The sequence below is a fragment of the Apis florea genome, unplaced genomic scaffold (genome assembly GCF_048593485.1).
Source record: "Apis florea isolate Af1SG1 unplaced genomic scaffold, ASM4859348v1 contig_3496_pilon, whole genome shotgun sequence".
Taxonomy (NCBI): Eukaryota; Metazoa; Arthropoda; class Insecta; order Hymenoptera; family Apidae; genus Apis; species Apis florea.
The window spans coordinates 2,773,746-2,792,500 of record NW_028256773.1 but is presented as its reverse complement, the minus strand read 5'-3'; the positions used below and the strand labels follow the sequence as shown (position 1 = coordinate 2,792,500).

The 18,755-nt window shown below is 35.5% G+C and overlaps 1 protein-coding gene and 3 long non-coding RNA genes across 8 annotated transcripts in view; 3 read left to right on the top strand and 1 right to left on the bottom strand.

Moving 5' to 3' along the window:
* LOC105737213 (uncharacterized) overlaps positions 1-17,545 on the bottom strand; it is a 30,284-nt gene extending 12,739 nt beyond the window's left edge. Inside the window, exons 1-5 of one of the 5 annotated variants that reach the window (XM_086913171.1) lie at positions 17,418-17,545; positions 14,709-15,041; positions 9,870-9,941; positions 7,122-7,307; positions 189-549 (exon numbers count right to left, since the gene is read on the bottom strand). In XM_086913171.1, coding sequence (XP_086769297.1) covers positions 189-549; positions 7,122-7,307; positions 9,870-9,941; positions 14,709-14,859 — 770 coding nt within the window. In that variant the 5' untranslated portion in view covers positions 14,860-15,041; positions 17,418-17,545. Of the gene's footprint in view, positions 1-188; positions 550-7,121; positions 8,932-9,869; positions 9,942-10,226; positions 10,321-14,708; positions 15,042-16,882; positions 17,354-17,417 lie in introns of those variants that run through there. The other 4 variants (XM_086913168.1, XM_086913169.1, XM_086913170.1 and 1 more) reach the window with 4 other exon arrangements.
* LOC147656718 (uncharacterized) lies at positions 1,608-3,908 on the top strand. The gene is made up of 2 exons (XR_015293622.1): positions 1,608-1,959; positions 3,455-3,908. It is a non-coding gene; the product is annotated as an uncharacterized LOC147656718 (long non-coding RNA).
* Positions 12,472-15,386, top strand: LOC147656717 (uncharacterized). Its single transcript, XR_015293621.1, has 2 exons — positions 12,472-12,739; positions 14,603-15,386. It is a non-coding gene; the product is annotated as an uncharacterized LOC147656717 (long non-coding RNA).
* Positions 16,725-17,818, top strand: LOC147656716 (uncharacterized). The gene is made up of 3 exons (XR_015293620.1): positions 16,725-16,940; positions 17,039-17,304; positions 17,412-17,818. It is a non-coding gene; the product is annotated as an uncharacterized LOC147656716 (long non-coding RNA).
* The last annotated feature ends 937 nt before the right edge of the window (positions 17,819-18,755 follow it).

The following is an 18,755-nucleotide window of genomic DNA, read 5'->3' as shown; positions in this document are numbered from 1 at the left end:
AAAGGTTCAAAGCTTAAAAGGTTGAAATCCAAATTACGCATTATCCTATATTATCTTTACCTGGATAACGACTTATTCATTCTAAGTTCGCAGATGAACGAGCGACTACTTAAGCGACTACTACATCGAATCGATTACAAGAATGGTGAGGAGAAAGCGTTAATAAAAAATAATTCCAACATTCTTACCCATTCCGATGTTTCTTATTGTCGTGGCTCGGTTCAACGTCGACGACGAGATTGCCAGCATTCTGTTGCGCGTGATTCGAATTATGATTTTCCACGTAAGGATTATGGGTACTGTTGTGATTATTGTGATGGTGATGGTGATGGTGATGTTGCTGCTGTTGCTGCTGCTGCTGCGCCGGCTGTTGCTGCTGCTGCTGGTGATGGGATAGGTGGTGGTGCGACGCGGAGTGCAGGGCGGTCAGATGAGCCGAGTTCGCGCTCGCCGAGGGTGGCGTTACTCGCGTGCTTGAGATCACGGGGCTACCTCGAGAACTCGCCGTGTGATTTCCATTCGTCCTATTATTTTCCAGCGGCTCCTCCTCTGGAAAAGAATAAAATCAACTCTTTCCTCAAGATCGTTTGATATTTCTGAAATAGGAAAAATATCTTTGTCTGAGAAGGTGAAAAAAAAAAAAAAAAAAAGAAAATATATAAATTTCCAATCGCGTTTATACGTTGCGATGCAGGTAAATATAAAATTTTGCAAACGGAGCTTTTTCACCGCGTGCGTGCAGGTAGGAAAGGGGGATTAGGTGTGCGAAATCTTGTTAAAAATAATTCGCCGAAGAAAGGTATGGAACAATGGTATCGCTTAGGTATCTATAAATCATCCCAAAATGGTGGGGTTTAAAGTCGTAAGGGAGGAAGATTTCTTTCGGTTGGCGCCGCAATGATGGGCACGGTTAGCCGCGGACAAATTCTCAGGTAAATACCTTTTCGAAGGGACAAAAGATCTAAGGGGGGTAATTGGCGAGCCGATCAACTTTCATTCTGGACAGCATTCACACAGGAGGCACAGCAATTCCTCGCGTTCTCTCCCCGTTCTATTCTATTCCACCCGAACCTGAATGACCACGTTTCCTCGCCTAAGATTAGCGGATACTTTCTGGAGTGGCGATGGCTTCGATGCGTGCACGAGCAGCTGCCTCTTATGTATTCTATCTCTTAATCATTGATATTAAGTTGCTTCAAAATGTCGTTTATTATGCTCGAAGAGTATACACGATATTATTAATAATTTTTTTTTTCCCTTATGGAAAAAGTCTAATTCTATTCTATCGGTAAAATTAATAAATTAAAGGGAGTCTGTTTATGATAATATTTAATATTTGGATTAATAATTTGGAAAAAAAGAATACGTAAAATCGTGGCTCGCGAACGATCGAAACGTTTCGCTACAACGATCCTATAGGATCTCGCAGTTCTCGTGCTCGAAGGGCCGGCTCCATTCGTCGCGATGCTATAAATTAGCGCAGCACGTGTACGCACATGCAACTAACTCATTCATGTACCAAGAGACTTGGCAAAGGTTCGTCGCATAGCTCGACGCTTCCTAAATCTATTCCGGGCTTAAAGACGGCGTGTACGTACCACGAGAACAAGAAGCAAGAAAGCAACCACGCGATATACCTCGGTGCACGCCTGCAACGCCGCCTTCGACGAATAACGTTAAAACGTGCCTTGAAACGCGACTACGCGATCTCTAAGAAACGAGAGTTTCTTGCCGCCGCACTGGCCAGCGATAAAAATCATCGCAATAATATTTCTTATTATTTGTTATTGTATCGGTATTTAATTTTTCGTTAAAATTATATATATAAAATTTTTTATTATCAAAATATTTTCTAAGAAATCGAAATAATATATTCGAAAGAGAAGATGTGAAAAAGATCGAGGCGTAAATTTATAAAATTTGCATTATGGCAAAAATGATTCGGTCTTTATAATATGTGTAAGTATAATCTTTAATTTGAATTAATCTAAGAATTTTTTTTTCTAATTTAAATTTCTCCATCTTCGTAGAAATTATAATGTGGAGCATTGTTGCAATATGTTATTACCAATATTGAATATAATTTTGTGATTATACGTCGGCCTTTATCGAATGGCCTACTTCGCGTGATAAATTTCTGTAAACAGGGACAGGAAGTCTGGTCTTGCGTAAGAAGGTTGACGCAAGGTTCGACAGGTTAAATCTTTCCACCAAATTTTGCATTCTATCTTCACTCGTATCTGCCTGCTGCCTTTATTTCAAACATTTATCTCTCTCATTTTTTTCTTTCTTTCTTTCTTTTTTTTTTTTTTTTTTTTTTTGTTACAAGATAAAAGCAAATGTCTGTTCTTTCGAATTTTATCCAGAAATTGTAAGACGAAACTCAAACAAAATTGTTCAAATAAAATCGTATTCGAAAAAAAAAAAAAAAAAAAAAGGAAAAAAAATTTATCAAACAACGTTCTCCTTTCGTTTCGCTTCGTGAAAAATTTTCCAAATCCACACATATTATGTGTTTATCCACACATATTAAACGTGACAATGAATTATATAAAAATATTGAAATTAATTGCCAAGAGCTATTTGTTAAATAACCAGATACATTTTTTTCTTTTTATCCTGGAATCGCGTAAACGAGACGAACTTTACATCGACTGAATCACCTAGTATAACTCGGAGAAGCTTGTTACTAAGGAGAACTATAAAAAGAAAACGGTAGTAAAAAAAGTTTGTACTTGAAGAGAAGCTATTAAGAATATCTGAAGAATTTCGAATTTTCAAGTTATACGCACAGTAAAAATGGAGAAAGCCTTTCCCTTATCCATTAGACCGGTTACACATGTTTTATTGAATTAAATATTATTTATTCATCGTGTGGAAGTAAGAAAATTGCGTTTGTCGATCGTGGATTGAATTATTCAGCCAATGTGAGCCCTTACAATGCAAAAAGTTTCTTTTTACGGTTCCTGAAAAGAAAGAATGTATTGATATATTCGTACGCACGCGCTTCTCAAACTTCTCCATAAAATTATAAACATAATTTCAACCTTTAAATTGTAAATAAACTTTCAAGGGAACAATTGTATATCCAAATCATTTAATGATGTTTGATAATATGGATAGATACGTTTATTGTGTATGTAGAATTATTATAATAAGAAAGAGGAATGATTATTTAAAATTTATTCCCAATAAATAATCATTATCCCCTTCTACGATACAGTCTCTCTTATATATATATATATATATATGTAAAATTGCAAACGGGAAAAATTTTCATAATTGAATAATAAATAAAATTTATAAAATTACATTTAAAATTGTAATTTATTTTATTTATGAAACAAATTCGCAAAGAAATCGGGGGAGGAAAGGAGAGGAAATATTGAGAAAAAGAAGGAACAATATAAAGAAATAAAGAAGGCTTGAATCTTAATAATCGATATTTTCACAGATATTGAAACCACGAATGGCTCTTATTGAGCATATCTTCCAACAAAATCCTTTGGAAGAGAGGAACTGCAGGCTAAGATTAAAGACTATAGAGACGAGCCTGCCCGTCTAGACGGACGTTCGAATGGTAATTCCCCGCGATGAGCTAAAATGGTCAGAGACGAAAGAACGTGACTGTTCTTTTATCTGCGAAATCGGCATGAAATCAGCCTTTACGGTTCGAGGTCAAAGTAACTAGATGTAAATGTAAACACGCCTATTTACGTCCGACATCAAAAGTGAAGTCCACTTCACGTGATAATACGATGCGACGTTTCGACTGACGAAATCCTTCTGGACCGATTGAATATCCAGAGATTCGTTTCGTTTTCGAATCGAAAACGAGTGGAAAATTAATTTCTTCTATTTAAATAGTGAAAAAATAAAAAAAAAAAAGTAATTATATTTTTCAATAATTCCCAGTTTTAATAATTTATAAACAATCAAGATTTTTCCCAATTACCGTTCCTTTTAATAAATTTTATCGCGAATATTTCGATACAAGAACGAGATCGATCTCTGAAGAAAATTTTCTTACAAAAGTGAACTTCCAAATCGATGGGTTCACGGTCAGAATCAATCGTATTTAAAGTTTTAGCCAATCTATCCCTGCTAGCTCAATCAGTGGTCCTGCTGTAACGCGAGAACCCAACGTCCAGCTAAAGAATATTTATAGGCTGTGCGTGCGTAACCACTTTAAAGTCGAAGCATCCTCGATGCTCAAGAAAAAAAGACATGGCTCCTTTTAACGGTGTCTTTCGTTAAACGAAACCTTTTCTAACGGGAGCAGCTTCAATTGCGTTGCCAATAAAAAAAAGTCACCTAGAATTATCTATCCTAATCGAATATCCTCGTAAAAACCACAACGAAATCCTGGATTATATATTATAGACTGTTAATTTAATGTTAAATTTTTTAATATGGAGCCATTTTTTCCCTAGATAGTAGGTCGTAGGATATTTTATATTATCATATTACATCAAACGAAATAAAATTTTATTAAATCGCGTAAGCGTAGATAAGAGAATTAAACGTAGGAAATTCTGCAGTCGTACAGATTATAAAAATAACTTAAAGATTTCAAAAAAGTAGTAAAATAAACCAAGTTCAAAAAATCACCAATCAAAAGCCGTTCTGGAAAAACACTAGGCTAATGTCACTAGCACCGAAATCTCTGATAAAAATCTTATCGTATTTAATTGGAATTATATTTTTTCGACAAGTATCAACACACATACAGAAAGGTTATACTTTAGATTCGAGTTTCTCAAACGATATTTAAAGATTCGTTTTCACGAATACTATGAGAATTTCATAATATTTCATAATATTCTCTATCGTTGAGTGACGTCGATAAGGAAGAACATCCCACTCTTCAATAGCCCACTTCTGGATCATATTCTACTAAAAATATTAATCGCGTATATATTACATCGATTGGACGCGTGTACAAATGAACGACATCGCGTAATGTAAACGCGTACATATAAATACGGTCGTGATGATGTGATCGATAAAAAAGCGCGATATATATTTCGCCATGAGCGGGTCTGCCCGGTTGCTCGTCGCGCTCTTGCCGCCACCGTTGAAAACTGTAACCGCAGGGAATTGTTACGACTGCTAGTTGATGGTTAAGTGCAGTGTCACGGCCGCGATACGGCGTCGCGAGCGACCACGTGCCGGCGAGATAACGACTAGGAGTAAAGCGGACACTCGTGGGCAAGATGGAATAGGAAATCGGTGGTATCGCGAGGGGACCGGTAACGCACGGTGTGTGCCGAATGCACACGCGTATAATTGCCTTGATGTCACGCCAAACCGAGCCGGCTTTAAAATTAGAAGCACACCCGTGCACACCGTAGCAATTTTGCAAATCGAACGAGCGGATCGAATGTGCGAATTGAAATCGCGAACGGAAATCTTTTATCCTTTGTACTGTGGAATACTGTGTTGATATTTTTTTTAAATAAATATTTTTTTTTAATTTTTCAAATCTTCCCCTTCTCGATCGAACATCCGTGTATCTCGGTGAAGATATAATTAAAATAATATGGAAGTTTAATAAATTTTGCTAAATTTTTCAAAAATTTTATAAAATAGATTAAAATATCGAAAGCTTTGATTTCAATTAAATTGCAGGAAAGAAGTATGTGCAACAATGCATCTCTTTTTTTCCATTCATTAATAAATGTAATTAATAAATGATATATGTAAAAAAGATTTGTTTGATTACGTATTAAAAAGAGAGAGAAAAAAAGAATAGAGAGTTAATAGAAAAAAGACAAATTGAAATAAGGTAAGAAAAATCAAAGTTAGTTCTTATAGTAATTTCTATTCCATTAATTCTTCAAGACTGGTCACAAAAAAAGAAATTTGTAAATTATCACACGATCGTCATTTAATGAGCTTCTTTTATCACGTTCATTCATCCATAAACACGGAAACGTGATGTAAAAATCAAGTTCCTCTGTAACTAGCCAGCACATGTTTAATTGCGTAAATCACGAGTTTCCCTTTCTGTTCATTATCTGCACGACATTCTCCAATTACAGGATATTTGCCCAAGTAATTGATCGATAAAAGACGTTTGAAACACGGTTATCGTCGGATCGAAGTTTTATCGCGTTTTCAATGTTGAAGTATTATGGATGCAAACTGTTCGATCGTTCCGTATGAATTCAGATAATTAAATGAAAAATATAATGAAAATATAAAATTAACATTAGAAACATTGATAATATTGAATTTTAACTCTCGAGTAATCATCTGAGAATATTGTTCCGAGAAATGGATCATTCGTATAAGATGGAATTTATAATGAATTACAATTATTTGTGAAAATAAAGGATGAAATATATATTTCGTAAAAATAATTGTAATTTATTAATTATAATTTTTATTTCGTCGGACATCTGTTTGATTATCGTTACAATTCAACAAAATTTCTACAAACTCCATCCCCTGGATTAATTTCAAATCGCCAATTCAAACGCGGGAAACTTTCAGGACTGATCATAGTTCCTTTTTCATTTTAAGGAGAGCTTCTTTATTATTCTATCAAACAAATATCGTTGTCTACAATTAAACTGAATTTCGTTTTGAAGCACAAATAATTTACTTTCTTTTTTTATTCTTCTAATAATATTCGATGAATCGAAAAATGTCAATTTTTGATAGCATAACAACGCTTTTTTTTTTCTCTTATTATTTTTATTCAATAATAATACTTTGCAGAATAGATTTAACAATTATATCAAACGATAGTCGTACAATTTAAGATATTAGAAATTAATAATATTGAATTATTCCATAACAAATTTTTTGAAATAAAAATAAAAAAAAAAACCACTCGATCAGTGACATATATATTTTTCATTTCCTTATAAATAAAATCCATACGACGACTACAGAATATTCTTCACTTAATATTTTACTTACTGAAACTATCTAACAGTATGTGTAAATTGATACTCTTCATACAATCATAATCATTCCGATACCACTCGTATCTAAATAGATAATATATATTAATCTTTATACGAACGACATTTCATAAAAACTGAAAATCCGAGGCGTTCAAACCGAGATGAAAAACACAGGAAGAAAATCATAGAAAAAGATTGGCTCACCGAGCAGATAATGCCGTATCCATTTTTTCTTAGGTGGAGGTGGCATCCAGCTGCGCACCGGCTCGTCGTTGACCACGTTGATTATACCGACGACCTGCGTCGGCATCGGACTATTCGCGTCTCTCAGGCCGTTTACATTGTTATTCGTCTCGTTACCAACGTCGATCGCACGCTGCGCTCCCGCAGCTTTAACAGTGTTCAAATTCATACGAGGTTGAACCGCCGCTGTGCCATCCGATACCAACAGAACTCCCATGTTCTTGACGATCACTCGCGATCACACACACGTTGCTCTCTGTCGTACGAACACGCGTCGAGGAAACGGAAAAAGAAGAAAAGGAAGAAAAAAACGAGCACACGCTTGTACTAGCCGTTACAGATATACAGATCTACCGATATTCTTTCACACACTCAATATTATTTCTTTTTCTTTTTCCAAGTCCTTTCTCAACACATCTAAAGAACAATTTCTATATTCATTTGCTATTCTCTTCGGTAATCTTCTACTCTATAATTCCAGATTGTTGATGATATTTCATAAAAAGCCATGAATTTGCGATCGGGACAATGGCAAGATCGTGTTTCCTTCTATTCGATATCTTCTCGTTTGCTTATAACCAAGAAACTAGATATCGTGTGTGACGATCGAACGAAAAGAAATATCGTACAGTATGGCGTAATTATAACGATAGTTTTCCAATATAAAGGACTTGGGAACTTTCTTCAATAGGAACTTCGATCGGTATGCACACGATTATTACACGTCGTTGAGCTTCTCCTTAAGGGACACGCGTCTTCTCGTCAAAAAACTCAAGAAACGTTAGCATTATTCGTGTGCACGAGGTAGATAAAGACGTCGTTGGCTGACGGTCGAATCGTTGTGGACGCATAGCCTTTCGATGACCGATAAAATTGTCGTCCAGGACACGTCGAACCAAGTGGTCCGTCGAAAAGAAGTGGAAACGACCGGGAATGCGAAGCGCGTGGAAAGGAGAGAGGGCTGCGTCACAGTTTCACACAGAGAGGGGAAACGGTTACGACAAGTGAACACGACGATGTCGCTGTTTATACCGGCAGGAAAAAATTAGAACTTTCGAAACACTCCCGATACTTTGTGCGTGGTGTTGCTTCTGACAAGTCCTCTTGTACGTTCGATCTCGATACATTCGAAACTTGACATGCACAATTCCAATATGGAAATCCTTTTAAACGTTCTGAAGATTCGCATTTATGAAATTTAAATGTCATGAAATGGATATAGTCTTCAATTCTATTGATCGATCATACGGGTCTCAATATCTTCGAGGCAATATCGTGATAATAAAATAAATTTTGTGATTTATCTTCGGGGACAATTTTTCGAGATAACGTTTAACAAAAATTTATAAAATTGTAGATCATATATGACACTATCCTAAATCGCAACGTGGTTTTCTCATTCGACGGACTTGTGTAATTGTAAATGATAATGCTGCGTCTTGAATATCGGTGTGCCTGCAACCTCGACCAGCGACCTTTTTGCGTATCTAACAGACGGTCTAACTTCTTGTATATACGACTTCACAAATCGAATCGATATTGTACGATATATTCTTCAAGTGAAATAGAAAAAACTATAACATATCAATCGATGTCGCGTTGTAGTCATCGAATGATTTTGTAAATCGATCATCAGTCGATAAGTAAGACGTATAAATGTGTACTGATCGGACGAAATAATGATTGATGATCACTTGTACCGATCGGACGATTGCGTGGATAAATCGATAAACGAAGGAAACTCATAACCGCGTGAGTCGCGGGTGCCGACTGAAGTCTAAACGTAAGTGCCACCGCCTCCAACCTGAGGATGACGATCCCCTATTCCCTTACCCCACCTCGCCGACCCGTGCACGCCGCCAGTGGCGACGGCGGCAGCGACGCCGACCAATCTCCTCTCGGTCCTCCGCTACCGCTTTCCGTGACATCTCCGTTCGCACGAGAACTGCCTCCAGTCACCCGCGACACTCTGTCCTTGTCGCCCGAGGGCACGCAGTCTATCTCGATCTGTCTCCCTCTTCAATATATGTATATATTATACTTACATCCCGCGACGTGTTGAAACTTGAAACGGTCGCCGCGAAGTCGCGTGTGCGTTTCGAAACGTAATCGGAGCGAAAGAAAATCGTTAGATCGACAAATTATACATTCGATGACTTAAAAAAAAAGTTGTAAATATAAAAAAGGATGGAGAGAGTTAACGACATTTTGATTGAATCATTTGACTTCGTAGCTGTATTCCTCGTATGCAAGCTCCTTTATCTCTGTTCAGTAACCGTCACCGTGTTTTTCCGTGTTCGTTGGCACCGCAATGGTTGATTTTAAAGAACGACAGACACGGTGCCTCGTCACGTAGAGAAACTGGATCCTCGTTGATCGACAGGTTAGGAATCGAAGGCAACTGTGTGGAACTACTCGAACTCAGTGAATTATGCATGATCACCGTAACAGGAAGGACAATCGATTGGTTAGTTAAAACGGTGTACGCGACTTATTTGTGCGCACCGTGGATATATGTACGATTCAAAGTAGCGCAAAAAAACTTTATTATATGAATTTTATAAAAGTTAAAAATTAAATAAGATCTTCTCGACTATAAGAATACGCGACCGATTGCGCTAAATCATCGTAAATTCGTGTCATTTCATATTATTATTTTATGCAAAAATACATATATACGAAATTTAAAATTTTTTTATTGACACTTACCGTCGATAATAAGCATCTTTTCTTCGCAAAATAAATCATCTTGTTCTGTACGTTCCCTTTTTAATTTGGCACCTGAAAAATATGAATAATGAAAAAAATTATTATAATTTTAATCTTTCAAAAAAGGGAAAAAAGTTAACAGAATTTTTGTTATAAAATTTTTAAATAAATTCCCCTAGTAATTAAATTATTAAATAAAATTTCCAAAGACTTAAATGTTTAATTTTATTTTTCAATATTACTTCCTTTCCTATTCTCTACACGCAATATTACGATAAATGTAACAGCATATAACGAATAGAAAAATAATAGCTACTAGTGCAAAGCAAATAAATGCTATACATCATTCCATTGTACCTTCATCGCATTTTCTATTCCTGATTCATTCCTAGATTTTCTTAAACGGCATCTTGCCGCGGCATATGGACGGTTGAATCCACAGGTCGATAAGGTATGAAAAATTGAAAGAGGCGCGTCTCCACGTGCTACGACAGTAGGGACGGGCAAGGATATTCCCCTAGGTCGGCAGGGTGAGCGGTAACGATAAGTTGAGTGGTGGGGAGAAATGAAAACGCCAGGGAGCACCGTCTCGCTTTATCTCTCTTCCTCCGTCTTTCACCGGGTCAGCCGAAGACTCGGCAACGTCGCAATTGATCAGGACGCCACGCGGCCGGACACGTATGGTGGGGGTTTGCCGGGGACAAAGCGCATGCGCATTCGTGCAACTCATTTGCCCGCGTGCTCGTTCGTCGACACAGTGCACTGCTGCGTTCTGCTCCGCTTTATCTGCCCTTATTTATCCCGTTCTTCTAGTCTAACCTACTTTGTTTTGCTCCAATATTTGATTCGTGATCGAATTAATGTCTCCGTCCCATTTATAGTATTCCAGTGATGAATATGTGATTGCCAATTTTTCTAAAAACTATTCTCATATTTTTTGTCTACTTTTCTATCTCGCAATCCTCTCATATTTTCGTCCTTTACTCTCTTTTCTTCATGGTGCGCATTTTTATACATGGCTAATCTACGCTTATCTGGTCAATGTGAGTCTCAACAGTATGTAACTACCAATAGATTACGAGCGCCTCTATAACAGTTTATAGAACAGCATACAATGCACATTGACTGATGCTGTGCGGTAGGAGTGGTTAGCAATGGTGTAGTGGTCGATCACACACCTAGAATTCTGGAATAGTTAAGCAGTACTATATCAATCTTAATATCATATATATATATGAAAGAGGAATCTATCTATATTTATATGTTGAAAATCTTTAAAAAATCATTGATCAATCTTATTTTGTTAAAATTAGGATTGAAAAACATATATATTAAAAAAAAGAAAAATTAAATAATTCTATTACATTCAACTACATGGATGGATTTTAAAAAATTTACGCTTTTAGCATAGCCAAAGTACTAAATACAAGTTCGATGCAATATACTATGAAGTTGTAAACCTGAATTGTAAAGCATTATTTAAGTACACGATAGACAGACTTAAATTATCGTTTAACGCGCATTGCCTGTTATATTACGCACCATCATGCCAGTGAGCACGCGCAACGCGGTAACAGACCGGATGCGCGGAGATAGGGAGCGAATTACAATGTTTAAATCATCCGTATTACGATCGAGTTCGTGTGCAAGACCAATACTCGTTTTTCATTTTATAAATCACTTCTGATTTATAAAATTAAATTATTAACTTTTATCAATTTCACACATAACTTTTCTTATAGAAAATAAATCTATTTTATTATCAAATAAAATAATATTAACTTGAAAATCAATCATTTGATTCAAAAAAGAAAACATTTCATTGTACAATAAAGAAAAAATATTATGGAAAGACAACAGACATTTTATTAACAAATCATTTGCACGCATATTTTTGCAAGAAATTTTGTTTGAACTGATTTATTACTAAATTATCCAATGAGGAAAATTTTTGCTTGTGATATCGCTTGTGAAAAAAATCACATCGCAAGAATAAAACCGAGATTTATCATCAAACGTACTTTTTCTCATCTCCTGTCGCATTTCAACCGTGCGCATAGAGGCGTGACCGTGAAAACAAGGGATCGATCTTCCTATATGTATATTCACCTTCCTTTAAGGTTTCATCATGACCCACGGGAAAAATAGTCCGATGCAATAACATGTCATTATTACATATGTTCATACTTCTATTTTTTCTCTTTTTCTAATTTCATCATTCTTTAATAAAAAATTTCTATTTCTATAAAATACTTCAAAATGATTTTCAATTTTACACAAATGAATTTTTCTTAAATCATCAGATAAACCTTATTCATATTTTATTCAATAACGATATACTAATAACTGTTCTTTTCATAACGCAAATTTAAATTGCATTTGCCAACACACTTGACACGTTCATTTGGATGTGCGTCGACGCGCACGAACGTATGAAACGAGAAGATCGATCTGACCTGTATCGCATGCATTTTTTTTATGCCTGCCTTCCTTCCTTCCGCGGGTATACAATGCATCTCGCGTGGCTACCTACGCGATCCCCTCCGCGTTACACCCTACTCCCACCTTCGCCATCGATGGCCTGTGTCCACTGCGTACTCCTATATACTGTGTGCAGCAGCGTGCGCACCATCACTGCATGCTCGAGAATTGTTGTTGATCGTAACGAACCGCGCGATAAATCAGATGCGTGCGCGATAACAATGGAAAAAGCCACATAGGTATCGCGCAAGTGAGATGATAGAGAAAAGGTGATACCGATATATTAAATAGCAACCAAAGAAGAAAGAGAAAGATAGAGAGACAAATGGTGAAATTCTAAGTGAAGTGAAAAAGAGGGAAATGAGTGCAGAAACGCAAAGATAAAAGTGGTAAGAAAAGAGAAAAGACGTTCGCTGGCAAACAAACTGCCGTGCACGAGTAGGTGGCGCGCTCGTGAATGAAGCACAAAAGCTGTCGTAGTTTCTAGAGTCAGTGACCGAGGGTCTGACTCCCCACTATACCTTAGCGTATCCAGGTTCGTTCCTACCATCGTCACCGTAGCACCACGGTCACCATCGTTACCCCTCCAAAAGCGATATCCCCACTTCTCTAATCCACCATCACTTCCCATCTCTCTCTTCGCCAGTATAACCTCATAGCATAACATTTCCACCGCGGTTCCCCACTACAGGTTAACATGTACCCTTCTCTACGTGCGCTCCCACCTAAGCCTAACTTCCGCCACTCTTTGGTTGTGCCTCTGCCTTTATACGTGTCTAGTGGCCTCTCTGTATATACATATAGTAGACATGCGCGTCTGATGGCTGGTTCACATTAGATCGACGACTAGAGGGGAAACCGATGCATACGGTCACTAAATCGCTCGCCTTCTCATCCCCTCCCTATCTTCTATCTCTTCCTTTACCTTCTCTTGACTTTTCAACCTTCTATCTCCTTGAAACTTGTAAACAGTTCGCCTGCCTACTTGTCAATCGTGATACACTTTCACGCATTGATATTAACACGAAAACCTTCGACTTTAACGTCCTCGCAAGATAACATTTAATCAATATGCGATAAATTCGATACATGAGAAAAATACGCAAAAAATCGAACTTGAATGATGTATTTGCATTCGTAAATTTTGAATTTCGATCTTAAAAATTAAAAAAGTTCGTACGAAAAATATAATCTCGATTAGAAATCCGGATTCTTTTATTACAGTAATATCATACACAATCATACACACATTTGCTTCAATTTATCTCAGCAATAATTATATAACTTTTATAATCAACTGTGTCAGCTGATTCCGCGATCTTTTCACAAAACTTTATTGCGATGAATCATTTGACTTGGCCAAACTTAATATAATCGTAGAAAAAGAGACCGATGGCATAGTAGCGTGCAGTCAGCGCGCGTTTCATGCCCGTCAAGAACTCTTTCGCGTGTGCTAAGACTCGCTTTACAGGATCGGCCGGTTGAGTCATTGACCTGGGAAAACGCGGGAATCAAAGGGATACGAGAATGGTATCCCTCGAGCGATCAACCGGACACTTTTGCGATTATTATCGCATCAACCAGCTACCTCTAACATATCTTCAATGTTCTTTGAAGCATCACTGTGCTCGTTAGAAGAGAAAACATCAAATCTAAACATCAATCTATAGAAATAGATTGACTAAATTGATTAGAATGTAAGAGAAATTCGCGCATAGATTTTAAAGTATTTTTTTACGGAACTTTCCACTGCGTGACGCATAAAAGGCCGTCAACGTGTCTGAGAATCACTGTTGCGAGGGAAATCATACCTAATTTGGAGGCGGAGAACGCGTGGGTCATCGCGTGCTATTCGCATGTACAGTGCAGTGTTTCTCATTTCATATGAAATTATTTTTCAATTATTTCTTTTTATTATAATAAAAATATTGATCATTTTTTACAATATTGTTGTGATAGTGCAATATATAAAAAGCATATGAATTTCTTTGATAATTTTTTTTACACTAGACACAAAGAAAATTCTGCTTCAAATTATGTGATTATTTGTCATAATGATAAAATTATTGAATTCATAATTTATAAATTCTCTAAATTGAAATTAAAAACGATCAAATCTTAAATGTATATAACAAAATAAACGAATATTTTTAAGATTTCTCATAATTCATATATTTTGTTCAAATTGTGTTTTTTAATTGAAACTTATTCTTGAAAAAGCATAATTTTTATACTAATATTACTTGTATCAGATAAATATGAAGCTCATGGAAGATTTTGAGAACGCAACTTGGTGCGTTAAGCTATTCTACATATTCATATGTGAACGGTCGCCGAAAAGTGGCGCGTGGTACTCACCACGTGGCTCGTTGGAGTTGTGATGGTTGGAGTGGGGAGCTACAGCAAGCGGATGATCGGAGGAGGAGGAAGAGCTGCTTGCGAGGCGCTCCCTCTTTTTCTCCTGCTGCTCGACGAACCGCGCTGCTTCCAGCAACGTTTCCAGGCTCATCCTGACGTTGCCGGTTCGCTCCACGACGAGCTCTGTTTCTCTTTAAGATCCTTCGGGAGATTGAGACTCTGTGATCGGACCGTCGATTCCCGTCGCCGGCTGCCGAGGACGAAGAAGTCGAGAGCCCGTTCTCGTGTCTCAACTCTCCTCTTTTTCTGCTGCTGCCAGCCGCGGGTGGCAATCTACGCACAAAAAGAAAAAAAGAATGATCTTATAAAATATTGAAAATGCACCAGATTACAGTGACATTATAAAGGAAAGAATAGGGGAACATAGTAACCAAATCTTAATTTGTCGATCTTGGAATAATAGAGAAAAGATCACAATAATATAAATATTCACATTCATCGTTTTTATTCGGTAATTAGTATAATACACCGAGAAAAAAAAGAAAAAAAAAAAAACGATTAATTAGACAATATAAGATTAATCAATGTCAAAAAAAGTGCAAACCAATATTACAATGAAAAAATCACATGTGTCACCTCTTCATTTAATTTGTAAATAAACAGCTTCAAATTGTTTAATTACATGATTATTTATTTTTGACTATTTAATATATAAGACTATGTTGTTCGACAATATTATTCGAATGGAGTTGCAGACAGAACGGACACGACCGGTGTCTGAGTACACGTCACGTGACGTACGCGTGACGTAACGCAGTCGCGCGGGAAGCTTTATCCCCTCCCACGTACCGTCTTCGTAATACCACACGGAGGAAATGCGCAAGCGCAATGCGCGCTTTCCTGGAGCGCAGAGCATTAGCACGCATCTTGAGTTCCAATCACTGGAAACAATCTAACAGTCAAAAAAAAAAAAAAAAAATAAGATGTAGAAATGCTAAATATTATGTATCTCATTATCTATAATTTGAAAACAGATCGTAAAAATAAATATATAAAAATTATTTTTTATTTTTCGAAAATATCAAATAAATGATATAATATAGTAAATACAAATAAGAAAAATTTTAACTACATATTTTGAATATATTATGATAATATAAAATTTTTGTATCAAAATTTGAAAATTAGTCAATATAAATAATTGATAAATTGTAATATTTATGCATTTTTAGTGCTATTTATCATAAATATTTATCATAAATTAAAAAAATAAATGTTAATGAAATAAATTAGAAATCTTATAAATATGTAAACTTATAAATTATTAAAAACTATTGTAAAAAACTTCAAAATATTATTAAATTGAAATAATAACTATATACACTTTACACTTTTGCAACGTTTCAACAATGTTGTAATATTTACTAACACTAAAATTATACTAATCTTCACTATAAAAATGAAAAATACATTTGTTTCAGAAAGCGCTTCATAATTTGACAAGTTACATTAGTTTGTTCTTGTCAAATATATAGCATCGAAAGCAGAAACGAGAGTCATTACGTGGCGTTGATACGCGCAAGAGCTGTATTCGCGAATACGAATACAGTATATAGATATGTTGGCTGCGCAGTCTGAGAAATCAGTGAACGAAGAAAAAAGATTCACGAGACAGAGGCGGGAAAGGCGAAATAGAGAAACGAGGTTCTGCCGCTGATTTGAAAAGTAGATATATCCCGGGCAGTATAATCGCGAAAGCATACCATGATCACAAATGAATACAATTGCATTATATAATAGCTACAATCATACAAAAATAGAAAAAAAGAGCGATGCACTGTATCAAGTTGATAAAAGAGAGGCTGTCTGGAAGAGTACGAAAAGTCAAGAAGCGTGCAGTATACCAAACGAGCTCCTTAAACTGACAAAGCGACACACACGTTAGACGGGCGACGCACGCATCGTTGGCCAATAGGAGTTTGCGATAATGTGACGTCATGAGTTGAAGTACCGTGCGATTGGCTAGGTCTATTATGGCACGGAAAACACGCCACGCAACTACCTATACACATGTTAATTAAATAGGCGATAGTTCTGACGAGATAATGTTCCGTAGAGACTTTTAAACGGGCGTGGTAACGCCAGAAACGCATGGAAAGTAATCAGAAACTTACAGGTATGCCACGACTGTATTCCGGTCACAATGGAAACACGCTGGAACCCACTTTCACGGTAGAAATCAATTTCTTGCAAGAATTTTTGCGATATTATTGCTGTCAAACATGCGACACATACGGAAAATCACGAGGCACTCGTAAATTTTTTAACAGCGGACGATCTCACAACGTTTTATAATATACGACGGTTATAACCTGATCGATCTAGCGCGTGGCAGAAACATTTTACAAGTGCTAACCACTGCGCATCAACAGCCATGCTTGCTTGGCCACGATTCACGTGTCTGGGGTCCGAGGTATAGACCAATCAAAGCGCGGTTCATGACGTCACCTGGCTGTATCGACCAATGAACGCAGCCCATGTGACGCAGCACTCCGCTGGGCGTGTAAGAGAAGTGTCGAGCTGCTGTATATTACTCGTTAGTTGGTGCACTTTTTTCGCAATTTTCTCAAGTTTTCTTCGATACCATTATGAAGAAGGTATTAAATTAAGATCTTGGAGTCAGCCGATATCTTTTACGTGCAGGCTTACCTTCCGGTGGACGCCAGAACGGACGAATATCGCGACAATCGTACACAGCACACCCGACACCCGGCTCGCCCGGGCAAACACTCACTCCGATCTCGGCGGCGTCACCCTCTGCCACCTTTTGTCACGTTCCTTCTCTGTCACATGGATCGGACCTCTACACTGTTGCCACTTCTATTATATAGAAGCATACAGTTCATTGTTTACTTTTGCGCGCGCGCCAAAATCATATCCTGTCATTTTTTCAAAAGCTAATTCTGTTAATTTTCTTAAGTTTTGTATAAAATATAAATTTTAATACTTTTCAAGATTTTTATAATAAAATCGTTTTTATTATATACTATTTTTCTAAATATTATATAAACTAATAAAAATTTGCATGTATTTAAATGATTTAAATCTAATATGTTCAATGATTAATCACTAGTTTAAAAGTAGTACATAAATTATTTTGATTATTTACTATGTATAATAGCAAAATTTTTTTCTTAAAAATATTTAAGTTTTCGATATTTTAAAATATATTATATGTTTAATATTATTTAATGAAAAAAAGTTTTGTATTTAATTTGTATATATATATATAAATTTTAGTAATTTTAGTAATTTAAAAAAAATGTGAATAAATTAAACAAAAAACACTATATAATCAATAGTTAAAATTATAATTCATTCTTATTTTAAGAAAAAATATATATATATAATTAGTAATAAGTAAAAAATATAAATATAATTTCTATATTTAAATACAAAAATATAAAATTTATTAAAAATGTAAAAAATATAATTAACAATAAAATTTAGATTTACTAAATAATGAGAATTTTTTTTTAATAGAGAGGAGAATAAAATATAAAATATTAGGTATTATTAAAAATATTTTACTTTTTATATACATTTTGCATAAAATATATATACTATATAGTAATGATATATGGTATATATATGATAATATATGATATAATATAATTTCAAAAATTTTTGACATGTGTTTTTAATTTATTTGTAATTATTGAAATGACATAGAATTTAATTTACTACAATCTAATCCTAAATTAATAAAATATAATTTCATTTTTTTCCCCACACAAATGAAGAATGAACTTTATATTTTTTTTTTATAATTTATAATTTAAAAACAAATTCAACAGTACAAAATATATATATTATATATATATATATATAATAATTTTAATATATATAATATATATATATATATGACTAGAATTTGCACAATTATACTATAATTTACATACAGATCTTTGTAAATAATATTATTATAAGATTCACTTCACTTGTTGCAAATGTGAAGAAATTTATAATAATATATATTATATATTT